The sequence below is a fragment of the Struthio camelus genome, chromosome 6, assembly GCF_040807025.1.
Source record: "Struthio camelus isolate bStrCam1 chromosome 6, bStrCam1.hap1, whole genome shotgun sequence".
Classification (NCBI taxonomy): Eukaryota; Metazoa; Chordata; class Aves; order Struthioniformes; family Struthionidae; genus Struthio; species Struthio camelus.
This window is the reverse complement of record NC_090947.1, coordinates 7,258,928-7,272,125: the sequence shown is the minus strand read 5'-3', so window position 1 is coordinate 7,272,125 and position 13,198 is coordinate 7,258,928. Positions and strand designations below refer to the sequence as shown.

General features: G+C 50.2%; 1 protein-coding gene across 29 annotated transcripts in view; it reads left to right on the top strand.

Moving 5' to 3' along the window:
* Positions 1 to 13,198, top strand: part of MAP2 (microtubule associated protein 2) — a 227,150-nt gene that overhangs the window by 147,498 nt on the left and 66,454 nt on the right. For 28 of the 29 annotated variants that reach the window (XM_068947953.1, XM_068947941.1, XM_068947942.1 and 25 more), the window contains one exon: positions 4,368 to 4,653. In XM_068947953.1, coding sequence (XP_068804054.1) covers positions 4,392 to 4,653 — 262 coding nt within the window. In that variant the 5' untranslated portion in view covers positions 4,368 to 4,391. Of the gene's footprint in view, positions 1 to 2,266; positions 2,329 to 4,367; positions 4,654 to 13,198 lie in introns of those variants that run through there. The other variant, XM_068947944.1, reaches the window with a different exon arrangement.

The window sequence follows — 13,198 nt, the reverse complement described above, 5'->3', positions numbered from 1 at the left end:
TCTTTTTGGTGCCTCTTTGAAAATTTATGACCAGCTCACCTCGTTCTCTTGTAGGCTCTGCCGTGTGGGAGTTTTGCTCACCTGGGACGCCTGCGTTCACACCAGGCATGCCTGTTCGCCGCAGCGTGCCGCCCGGGAGCCATCCCCAAGCTGTCCTGGATCTGGTCAAGCTGACCCAGATCTGGTCGTGCCAGGCAGTTTTTTCTTTGGGAGGAGCAGTCTCTTGTCTCTCCTCTTAGGAACCTTCATTTTTATTCTCTCCCCTGCATTTGAATTGCAATTCTTGCTCCGTGCATCCAGCTGGCTGTTTCTCTTAGTTAACCAAAATTAGCTTTGCTGAAACCAGATAGCCTCATCTCATGGTGAGTGGGATCAGAGACACGTGACTGGGGAAAACACGGTGTGAAGCGGAAAAGAAGGAAATTTGTAAAATTCTTCAATATTAACCTAGTTCTCTTCTCTTAAGAAGTGAAATTGCTAGCAAATTCAGCCACTTACGTGCGGGGGCCGTGGCAGGGTGATGTTAAGACTGCTCTGCAGGATGCACTTGCAAAACATAGTGCAGGGCAGCAGCGCAGCAGGGCGGTGAAGTTAGCAGTATCCGGGGCTTTGCCTATCACGCTTTCGCGGCGCATTACTGTGGGTAATTTGTTGTGTTGAGTTCAAAGCACTCAGGCTTGGGTCACGCCACGGCAGCAGGAGCAGATGTCACGTAAGAGAGCATATGGGTTAAGAAATATATATGCAGCGCCTGTGAGAGGAGGCGGTGACTGCAAAGTCGAACTGTGCGTCCCCCATGAGACTTGTCTCTCTGGGTTAATTCCAAGTTATTTAAACGTTGTCTGTCTCTGTGCAGCTCCCAAACGGCTGGAAAGGACAGGGCAGTTGGTTTTTGCCGTCGTTTCTGCCTCGAGGTATTAGTTTAGAAAGCAGGATGTCTGACTGAGCTCCGGAGCGCTGTCCCTGGTGCACCGCCTCAGTTGCAAGGACACGAATTTAAGGTCTGTGAAGTGTCTCTTCGCTGCCACTTGACTGCTGCAGCTGTCGACAGCCGTGGGTGTAGCGCGCTGGCTCCGGAAAGGGAGCGAGCGGGGTGTCTGGAGCGGAGCCGCGGCCGCTGCCTGCCCGCCAGCGCGGGCTCCGGGGAGCCTTCGGTGCGGCCTGTCCCCAGCCTGCGGGGCTGCGGCCCCGCCAGCGGCATCGTCCGCAGAGCGCGCCGGGGGCGTCCCCTGCTCCCGCCGGGGCTGCGCCGGCGGCTCCAAGCAGCTTCGAGGTGAGCAGGTTGTCGTAGCCCGGCCTCACGTAGCCGTCGGTGCCGAGCCCCAGCCTGCACCGAGGGCAGGACGGCGCTCGCCTGTGCAGCTGCTTAGCCTGGGGTCGCTGGGGTGGCTTCGACATCTGCGTTTTACAATTTTGCAGACATTTTAAAAATTACAAGCGTGACGTTTTGAGAGGATCCTACTCCTGTCTGATGTTTTCATTGCCGTTTATGCAAAGAATAAGAAAACACAGAGGAAAGAGGAAAACAACTTCTTGCTTGCTTGCAGTGATGTTGCCCTATACCGTCAAAACTATTCTGAATTTCTTCTTGCGTGTCTAATACTATTACGAATACTGCCATAATACTTGTCTGCAATCCGTATTTGTGTGTCAATATTTGAATTACCTGCTTAATTTTATTCCACAGTAAGTTAATTAAATGATGTGAAAGACAGCTGCCCTGATGGTACTGAGTACTCGTGTGTATTCAGGGTTTGAACCGGGGTCCTGCGGGAGTCAGCATGTACAACAGACAGTTGCTGCTGAAGAGCCGGGGACAAAGCTGCCTTGTGACTCACTCGCAGTGTTTCTCCTCGCGTTATAAACTGTGAGAGCACTTGATGAATAAGAGAGTCAAGAATGAATTCATCCATGTTTCGCTCTGTAACCATCTATTACAAATACTGAGCCAAATTCTGCCTCCAGATACACACAGCGCTCATTGAAGCCTGCCCACTATATTTATTTTTAAAGAGAAAAGCACTTCTGTTACTTGCACAGAGGACTTGTGTGGCACTGTCCATTGTGAGGATGTGAATATCCTTCCTCAAGAGCTCAACGGGAAGGAGGCGGCGTCTGCCTCGAGCGGCAAAGGGCACTTCGGAGATAATAACCTCAGAACTGTTGCAGGGGGCCAATAACCGTTGCTTTCATGCAAGTGATTTTCAGAAACGCGTTCCCCTTAATCGGGTTTTGTATCACCCTCGCACGGCAGTGCTTCTGGGCTCCTCTTTGGGCGTGACTGGGGTTTAGCTGCTGAAGCTGATGGACAGGTTCTTGCTGCCTCAGGTGGGTTCAAAATATACTGGGTTGGTGGGGCAAAGCTTTGAGTTAGCTCAGTCCTGTACGGAGGGAGATACATGTCCGGTGGCCTCACGTTCTGGAGAAGGCTCTGATCGGGACGTGTTTTCTAGTGTCGTGCAGGAAACAGGCCTAGAGGCAGAGAGTTGTCTCCTTGGTGGTAGACAGGAGATGATCTTCACCCTGCTCGGGCTCTCTCCTCCACAGCTCCCCCGTCAGCTCTCCTGCTCTGATTTGAGGTGACTGCATTAAGGCTTTCGCTGTATAGGCAGAGTCCCTCACCGACAAGCCTCCTCTTAGGGGTGAAGGAGGAGGGGAAGGCAAAGGGACGTGGAGCGTGCTGGCTGTCTCTTCCCAAAACAGCCTGAAGGAAAAGCTTCTTTCCTCTGAGGGTTGGACCTGGTTGCCCAGAGAGGTTGTGGAGTCTCCATCCTTGGAGATATTCAGGACGCGTCTGGACACGATCCTGGGCTATGTGCTCTAGGTGACGCAGCTTGAGCAGGGGGGTGGGACTAGATGGATCTCCAGATCCATCCTCAACCCTTCTGTGATTTCTCAGGGAGGGTAGAGGGCAGGTGAGCATGTGCGTCTGTTAGTCCCATCATGAGGAATTAAATCGTTTGAGTGACGTTTTTATTGTGAATGAAATCTAATATTCGTGATTCACCATGACTTTTTAGTTTAAAGTAAAAGTAGCTCTGAAAGCCATTATTATTAAATAATAATACCTGATCAGGAGGAGGTTGTATGATCAATTGTGAATAATTATCAAAAACAAATGTAGCTTTTTGCCCTGTTCAGAGGTTTGTTGCAGACTGATCCGGTTTCATGGAAATAGTTGCTCTTTATTTTTGTTTTTATTAAATAACTGCAGAATATAGGTGACCTCCAGTTTTTTGCCTTCTTTTCTAGACTGCTCAGCCTCTCTGATGTGTAGCTGATTGACTGTGTTCTTTGATTTGTTTCTTTTATTTTTTTTTCCCCCCTCACAGGTCAAAAAATGTGGCACGTGCTTTCAGAAATGGCCTGCTGGTCTTTACTTCGATATAGCTAGCTTAAATCAAGCCTTTATTACCCCCCCCACCCCGCCAAGGTTACCTTATCATCAAAATACAGATTGCAATGTATTGTTTTACTACGCTTATATATTTAGGAGCCTCCACTCTGCTTTTCTGTGAGGTATAGCCGAAGCCTGTGGCTCGTACAGTGGCTTCTTTTCCTGGCTTGGCTTATTAACAGGAGTAAAAGACATGCGAAGTAACAAATAATGATTGGTTTTGTTTATGTATAAATACTGATAGTCATAAGAGAGTGCAAATGCTTGTGTGAAGAACAACTGTTCCCCACGCGCTGTTTTTGGACAAAAGGGAATGAGTGTGAATGTTCACAAAATAGCAAGTAAGAAGGGATATAAACAGGGTCAAGTAGCACATATGTGCAGGAACCCAGTGAACGTTCCCAAACGTGGTTTCTCTCAGGGCTAGCAGCAGCCTGCAGGCTCCGCAGAGGACACATCATCTTTTTGGTCTGTGCTTGCCGAGCGGCCTCTTTGCTGCAGGCCTGCTTCAGGACTCAGCCTGCTGTTGCAGCTGCACTGGCGGTTTTTTAATAGCAGCTACCCTGAAACAATTTTTGCCTTCTTCCCTTTTATCACCCCTGGAAGATGTCATTATGAAGCTTGACTCACTTCTCATTAAGTGGGCCTGCATTTAACTGCAATTAACGAGTTAAAATCAGTTTAACAAAAGGGCAACCCTCAAGAAACTCGTGCTAATAATTGCAAGGCACAGAGGCATCATACAGAGTTTGACCCATAATTGTTATTAGTTGTGGTTTTAAAGCAGCTCACTCGGTTTTAAAGCAGCTCACTCACACAAGCAGAGGCACTTTGGCATTTAAACCTTGTCTCAGGTGCCGGTGGAGTTGCCTGGCCGTGCCGTGGGGTGGTGGACGCGCGCTGGGTCCAGGCTGCCGCCTGCGAGCCAGGGATAAGCCCGTGCTCATCTCCCCTGCTCGTGTCGTTACAGGGCAAGCAGTGAAGGAGAGGAAACATGGCGGAGGAGAGAAAAGATGAAGCCAAGGCACCGCACTGGACTTCGAGTCAGCTCACAGAGGCTGCTTCACACCCACACTCACCTGAACTTAAGGACCAAGGTGGCGCGGGTGCCGGCCTGGTCAGAAGTGCCAATGGATTTCCCTATCGTGAGGACGAGGAGCCAGGGCTGGGCGGACGGGAGCAGCAGGGCGCATACTCTCAAACCAAAGAGAACGGCATCAACGGGGAGCTGTCGACGGGGGACAGGGAGACTGCAGGTAACACATCCAGCCTCGCCATCCTCACTGGGGCCTGGCCTTGAAGCGCATGGCTCTGCAGACTGCTGGATTGTGTTTCCCCCTGGTGCAATGCTTGCTGGCTGAGACAGGAGCCAGGGCAGCTCCTTCTGCAGGAGCTCCTTTGGTGGCCTGCCAGCCATCCTGCAGGGCACGGGGCAGCACTGACACGAGGGAGCGAGCTGGAGGTGAGCTCTGAAGAGCGCTAGCTCTTCACGGCAAGTGACGTATCTTTATACGGGTTTGCATGGCCAGCCTCTAATCCTAATTCAGGCTTCTGAGCCGTACTCTGAGATGACTTCAGGAAACATGTGCTGGTGGCTCAGGGTGGTTTGTGGGAGGAGGTCACCTCACTGGGGTCAAGAGCACGTGCTGGCGTACTCAGGACTGGGAGAAGGTGGGAAACCACGTTCAGGTGTTGTGTGCAGAGAGTCCCCTTCTCTCCTGTGTGTTTGTGTATGTGAAGGCCAGATTCTGCTGGTATTTCTCACAACAACAACACCTTCTTGAAACCCACCAGCGCTTTGCAGAATAACGTGTTACTCGGTCTGACCGAGAATACCATGATTCAGCGTCAGCGCTTGTTTACCATTGCCGAGGCATGTTTCACTGTATACTCACTGGGGTTTTGTCCGTTTGTAAACTGCACTCGGATTTTAGGGATTGGCTTGTTGTTTGGAAAAAAAGTGTGATTGTGTCAAAACGAGATTGCGTCAAAGCAAGTTTCCTGTTTTAGAAGTAAACGCTAATTCTTTCTGTGCAGAGTTCCCGCTTTAAACCCCAGATGCATACATAGTACAAGAGGAATTTCTCTTGTACAAACACTACTGCCCTTGATGCATCCATCCATGCATGCTAAGGAGATCTTTCTAGCAATATTTGTTGGCTGTTGACAGCGCTTTGAGATGCTATCCATAATTTCTCAGCAGCTGGAGAATTTTAAGTCTCTCAGGCCCTGAAGTGATTTAATAAGCACTTGTGCTAGAAGTGAATACCTCTGCTAAAAGCAAATAGATTTAGATTTTAAGAGTCTCTTCTTGTGGCTAGCAAAAACTTGCAAGCCAAAGGTAAGAGAAATCTTTGTAAGCATTCGGGTGAACACGTTCTTTATGGTTGTTTGGGAGGATGATAGCAAGATCTCTTCTCTTTGCTGGAACCTAACTTTGTAGTGTGCTTAGCCAGCAAGTAAGCCTGAACAGCTGTACAGCAATCCCAAAGGTAAGATGCTGCAGTTCTTAGGTGTTGGCTTGGGCTTTGGAAAAACTGGGTTCGTTTCTCCTCTTTGCCACAGATTTTCACACGGTCTTGAGCAAGTCCCATGCCCGTACGCATCAAGGAGTGGAAATAACTGTACAAAATAAAGAGGAATATCCCCTCTTTAGAAAGGATGTTACAAAGAGAAATACAGGAAAGCATGCACGAAGCTTAGGCCGTGAGCAGTGGTCGATATCTTAGAGAGACCTGAACATTTAACCGAAGAGTTTGCAGTCAGCGCGTAGCAGGAGGCAGGAAGCTAGTGCTGCCTGTCGGCTGGCGTTGCATGAGCGTATCTTCATGTCACTCTTGAGGCAGGAGGTTGGGCAGCAGCGCTTATGAAATTGGGGCAGCGTGTCTAGGGGAGGCAGTGGGGCCGGGGAAGTGCACTTGCCTGGGGAACAAGAGAGCTCTTGCTGTGCGAGGTTAGTTCAGTCAGCGCTTTATGGCCTCGTTTTCTCCTCCTGTGCTTTTTTCACACTGTTTGCTTAGATTGCAAAATCTCTGGTGTGGGCACTTGCTGTCAATGTCGTACACTTGCAGCTCGGAAGAGTTACTGTAGCTTATTCTGTGGCATCTTAGTCTGTGCTTGAACATCAGGAGGCTCCCTAGTTTGTGTGCTTTCACACACAAAACTCGACTTCTCTGGAAACTTGAATCCTGCCCTTGCGCTCTAACTTAGCACAAACATCAGCCCAGGGCTGCAGCCCGAGTCCTGGCACACTGTGTAGCGCTCTGCGGAGGGAGACGGTACCAAGGGCTTGAACCCAGCGCAGGGCCAACTCCTGACCAGGCTTCGTTTCTGTGAGCGTCCAGCAGGCAAGGCAGCATGCCTCTTCTGCCTCACACGGCTTTTACGTGGCACCTCTGTGCCCCCCAGCCCCAGGCTGACGTAGGCAGGGAGTGAAAAGGCTTGTGAATTGCACAGTTTCGTCCTAGTTAAACCCTTATCTAATTCATGCTCTTTAATGTAATGTAAGACACCTTCGAATGTAATGTAAGACACCTTCGAATACTTAAAGATATATTTTTAATCATTTCTCTTTTTAAGGGCCGCCAGGAGGAATTTGTCAGCAGCGTAGTGTGGTGACAGAAGGGGAAGGCGAAATGCATTGCCAGCGTTCGGAGAGTATTTGCTAGCTGGATGTACTTAGCGCGTCATGAGGCCGGAAGTTTGGAGGTGCATTTTGGGTGTTTGCTTCAGAGTTTGATCTCGAAATCAGGCTTGCCGTTTGCCACCAACCTCAGCTGTCTTTGCCGTGTTTAATTGTACGTTGTAACTGCAGTGGGGTGTTGTATCAGAAAGGGCTTTTAAAGGTAGTATGATGCACGTAATTACTAATAATGTGACACAGGGTTCGTTTGTAGTAGCTTAGAGTCCAAACAACAGAGGAGAAAATGCATGGGAAGTCAAGGTCATCCGAGACAGTTGAGCCAAACTGTGGTTTCAAGTGGATTTACGGGGGTTTTATTTTCCCTGGTGCAAGTCCAGCACCATAAACTAGGAAAATCTCTGGCTTCTCTGCCTTCATGTCAGAGTCTGTGAACCCACAGCAGCAACATCAAGCTCAACCAAAGTGAAGCACTAGTATAAACAGGGCCTTTCCCTGGGCAGCTGCCCGTTGCCTCATCCCTTCTGATGAGCGTTCAGTTGTGTTTTGAGTGTTTAGCCTGAGTAAGGTCTCTTGCACCTGATTAACCCGGGAGCTGGGACTTATTCACAAAATGGGCCTCCCCTAGGGAGAGGTATTCTGCAGCAGGGGAATATCCTCCGAGGGCACAGAAAAGCAACGGGGCACCCGTTTACAGGGCTCACACTGTAAAATTTGAGGGCTGAGTGTTAAGGGGACGGTGAGCATCAGACCACCAGGCCAAAGGCACCCTATGCCACTGCTGACGCTGAGGCAAGGGGTGGAAATGGGGGAGGAAATAACAGTTGTTGCCAAAACACGTCCAGTCCGTCACTGCGAGTGACAGTTTTAGGTTTGCACAGTTAAAATTTGCCTTCCTGTATATATTATGTGTGTGTGTGTGTGTGTCTCTTGGCATCTGTCTAAGAGTTATTGAGTCTGACCTCAATTTTGGAATCCTCTGACTCTGGCTGCTGTGCTGCTGCCTTTGATTGATCCGTCTCCGTATCGCACTGGTAATGGCTGCATTATTGAGGCACATCAATGCCCTCCTTTCAGATGGCCTGACGGGAACGTGGGAGAGTGCACGGCACTGGGGACAGGGCAGCCTCGGGGCCTGGGCCGGCAGCCGCTGAAGTCAAAGGCAAATATGGGTGAGGGAATAGGCCAGTGTTTTGGCATAGCGCATAGCTAGCTGTTACGGATGCGAGGTAAGTAAGGGTGGTCAAGCAGCTGTTCCATCATTTACATATATATATATATGTGTGTGTGTGTGTGTGTATTTTTTTTTCATCTCTATCAGCTTAGCACTGCTCCGTCCTCAGCCCGTTCCTCCACCGGCGAGGTGTCCTGTGCTCCTCCTGGAAACACCTTGCCTTCAGGGTGCTCTGCAGCCCCCCCCAGCCTCAGAGCCACTGCTTTTTGATGTGCTTGCACTGCTCCCTGCTTGTTCTTGTTCTTTCTTATACACACGCACACACGCAAAGAGCATCTTCAGTGAGTATATGGGAATTATTAAGAGCGGAGGCTCAGATCTGTAGCTCTTGTCAAGGCAAACGTTTTCATGTCATGCGAGATGTGTGCTGTAAAGGAGGCGTGTTAGTGTAATCTTCAGAAGCTCACTCTGAAGTGGGCTGATGTGGAAAGCTTGGGATTGGACCCCATGATAGAGCACAGGATGTATTTGACTTATAGTGAAATGTGAGACTGGCAGCCTTTTGTTTGCTTACTGGCAACTCATGGTCAACTCACTGGAAGGAAGCGCCGAAGAACGGCACGGATACGCTGCAGCGTTCTCCGGAAACTAGCAGTTCAACCCAATCCATCGTGTTTGACTTGCAAGGAACCTCAAGTTACAAAGGTTTGTTTTTCTACACTTAAAATGCATTTCGTATTCTTTTCAGTAATGTAATGACTAACCTGTCAAATTTATATAATTAGGGGTAAAAGTAGTTAGATGTATTGCAAAGCATCTTCCGCAATATGTCTTTATGTACAGTGACTCAGCCGCCTGAGTGCTTTCTTCATTATATGCCAGATGCAGGGTTATAATCGGAGGGGGGCTGGGTTACCCACACAGTTATTTGATGAAATGTTTTTTTGACAGATTAAGGGAAAGCATCTCTTGAAATCCTATTATCAGAGCCTCCGGACAGTGAGTCTGTCCTCATGGCGGTCGATGTTAAGGACAGCAATACGTCCCGCCAGAGCGACAGAGCCCTTCATTAACTGGCAGAGTTTGCAGACCGTCTGGGATGTGAAGAGCCTGCCAGAAAATTGCAGCATGCTCTGTGGCACAGCGCAGAGGACAACAGGTTGAGCACTGCTGCGGTGCTTTTCAGGGACTTTGAATCCTAGGAAAGGTGGATGGGGGGGAGCGCACGACAGATAAATGGGAGAGGCCAGTATTTCTGGTGGTGATGGGATCCCAGAGGCTGGGTACCTGTTAGTCTATAGGTGAAGCAGGAAGAGGAGAGAGCCGTAGACCCGTGAACGAGAATGAAGTAGCAGCAGTACTGAGCTGAGGGAGGAACGAGAGACTAAGGAAGCGGGGGCAGCTGGAAGGAGGGAGGGGGGACAGGCCCAGCGTGGGGGGAGTCAGGTAAAGTGCACGGTGCCAGCGAGCTGAAAGTGAGACGGAGCAGGAGAAGGAAGTGGTAGAGAAAGAAGAAAAAAATGAAGATAAAATAAGGTAGGGCAGTAGAAAGAGATTCGGAGTTATCTGTTCCTCCTGAGCTGACGCATCTTTTGCATGGTGGCAACCATTAAAACAGAGAGAGGAAGGGAGTCAGACAGCAGGGAACAGCACCATCCACGGGGAACAACGGAGGAGAAACGCAGGAAGGGGCAATGCACGTTACAGCCCTGAACGTAACTTAGCCATTTGTTTTAGTCTTTGTTCAGCCTGGCAAAATGGTCACCTTCAGCAAATCTGTTGCTGTGACCAGCTACTCTTCTAAGTGAGCGTTTTGGCTAAGCCTGCAGATGAGCTGAAGGGAACGTGAGGCTGCATACGCCCTGTCCTAGCCGGTAAGCAGATGAGCGGAGACGGGCGGTCTGACCGAGGGCTGCGCAACCCTTTCCCAAGCAAAGCCCCTTGCGCACACCGCCGCTGCTGCCTTCTTGGCCAGTGAATCAGTGGTTGCGGGGGGAGGATTGCAGCACGGCGCAGAGAGGCAGCCAGACAATTCGTCGCTTGGTCCCATGGTGTGTTAATGCTTTTGTTCCCCCTGTAGTGACTTCTCGTGTAATCTGCCTTTCCTTTGTACATATGTATGTGTGTCTCTGTCTTTCTCTCTCTCTCTCTCTCTCTCTTACGCTATAAGCAGCGATACTCCGATGGTAATGCCGGTAAACATATAAACAGGCTTTCTTTATACAAAGACCTTTTAGCCTTTCTGCCGGCCAGGACTGTATTGGCAGAGCTCTCCTTTTTTCTGGCTGTTTGCGCTGGCTGTGCAGCTGCTGACGAAGCACTGCTGGAATTGAAAGAGCCCCTGCAAGCTCCTCGCGTTGCCGCTGCGCCCAGGAAGCCTCCCAGCCTTGGCCTGAGGTGTGCATTTTCAGCGAGCAATATACCAAAGGCAGGCAAAAATGCATAGGAGGATGCAAAATCAGTGACGTTCAAAGACAAATGTGATGTCCATGTTTGTCCAGTTTCTCTTACTTATTTTACAAAGCTGGGAGAATGCACCCCGTCATGTCCTGAATGGGTCCCAGAGGAAAGGAGCAGTTAATGAGGCTTCTTGATGTCCCTCCCTTCCCCCAGGAAGTGTGATAGTAATTACTGCGCACCATGCCCCAGTGTCGTTGCTCGTTTAGATGTAGGCAAACATACTAGACTTAGGAAGTTCTTCTTCTGTATGCTAAGAGTAATGCAAGTGTTATTTTTTGGGACACGTAATTGGAATATTTTAGACACAATCCAATTAGGTTGCTGAAGAGAGCATGGGCGGAGGCAGCAGAGTCTCTCTGGGGCGCTTTTAAACGTGTTATTTTTACCGTTCTCTTTCAGGCGTCCCGTAGGGGTCCTCCTCAGTTGTTCCTTTGCAGAGGACTGGGAACGGGGCCAGAGAAATTCCATCTTTTCCCATGCGTCCCCTATCCCCAGCTCTCTTTTCCTTGTCTCTGAATATTCAGTAACTGCTGCGGACATGCTTGTCCTTGTCTCTGCAGATTTTTCAGCGGCTGGCACTATCACTACGAAACCCAGTGAGCTGCTCCATTTTGCCCCATCCCATCCTCTCTTAGGAGTTTGTTCTGCCCCCTCTTGGGACTTGAGAAATCAGTCAGGATCTCGCTCTTTTCCTTAACTCTTTGCCAGCCTTTTTTGTTACTTGCTCTCTGGATGTTGAAGGATTCTTTGCGCTAGGACATAGCGGGTGTAACAGGAGAGGTAATTTCAAAAGTCTGAGCCCAAACCAGCAGCCTCTGTTGGCATCACCTTTGCCAAAGAGGTCAGACCCGGGTGGCTCCCTTTCAGCATCTGGGCGTAGTGAATAATTTTCAAAATCCAGTTGCCTTGTGCAGTGCTTTGGTAGGAGGTGGAGGATCTGGCCCCTGTGTTGGGCACTAACTGCATGCAAAAATTGTTGCCTGGAAGGAGTGGGGTGAGCTTTGCACTGCGCAGATGCTATTGACTGTTGTGGCTGGGGAGTTAGATGCCCGTGGAAGTGCAGCCGTCAGCCTCTTTTATCCTTAAAGCTCCTTGGAAAATGCCAGTGTGTGGTTCTGATTCACTTCTGAGAGCTGGATCTTAACCTGGGCCAGGTGCAATAACACCCGTGAAGTCAACGCGGTTACATTCGTGCCGCATCAGGGTTGCGTCTGGCTGAGAGAGGGAATTAACCAGTTATTTCCTTTGCGCTCCCTGTTGTTTTGAGTCACTCTGGCGTTTTTGCGTTACGGCATGAGCGTCGTAAGAGGAAAAGGTGTAAGCCGCTGTGCTCCTTTAAGGAAGGAGAGCGAAAGGCTGCTGCCGGTGTTGGCCTGGCAACGCAGCGGGAGCTCTGACTTGTTGCAGTCAGTGTTGCCAGACAATGCAATCGATACCGACCTCAGAGATGCGACACTGAACAATGCGCCTGGAATATGGATGAGAGATCTCTGATAACATATTGTTCCAGCCACGCTATTAATTCAGATTGTATGCGACGATCGCTATTTATTGCAGTCGCCTTTTAAATATAGCTCCAGGCGTTCTTCTCGGGCTGACGTTGCCAGATTGGGGTTGGGTGTCAAACTGACAGGTCTCTGCTGCTTTTCGTTCTGCATAGCATCTTTTCTCCTTACCCGAAGGATGAATCTCCCACCAAATAAAGACTATCCATCCTGGGAGTTAAATTTTTGCTTTAGTCTCCGCTTTTCGTGGTCAAACGTTTGCCTTTTGTCTGTTTGCTCTTCCTGCCCAGCATCCCCTGTTGGCTGGCTGCTCTAGCAGGGGCTGTGTAAATCCTCACTTTGCTCTTTCTGTGGGCCTGCCCTCAGCCCTCCGGTGCTGGCATTAGTTGTACGATGGATGGGACGGTTGTGTCTAGAGACCCTGTTCAAAACCATGGCCCACCGGGCGATATTTGGCAATGGGCAGAGGGCTTTTGTGCCTGCAGCTAGACAGTCGTATCGCTGGAGACGGTGCTGCGATATGATTTTCCATTCCAGTGTTTGAAAATTTGGAGGCAGGTTTGCTAACAAGCAACGGAGCCTTGTTTTGCAGCCACCCAGGCCGTTCTTGTTTCAGGCAGAGCTAAAATGGCCACTTTTTCTCCAAAATTTCCTTGGAAAGGAGGGCAGTAATTTCCTCCTTGGTAGCCCCCTCGGCATCTGTCGGAGGGGACAGCCCGGGAAGTGCCGGTGGGCATCGCCTGCCTCGTTTCCTGGCTGCCTCGTCCCCTGCGCTGGCGGGGGCCCGCTCTCCGGGTCTCGCAGCCCGTGGAGCAGAGCAGCTCTGAGCCCCGGCCCTGCGCCAGCCGGCAGCCCCCCCTCGCCTAGCGTCTTTGCAAATCCTTCCCTCCCCTCTGCCCTGTATGGAAACCAAGGCGTGTGGTTTGGCGCACTTGTGGTGCGAGGCTAAGCACAAGTTGGAGCAGCGCAGCGCGGCGCAGCTCCCCCTCCGTCGGGGTCCCTGACGTGCGCCGGCTCCCAGG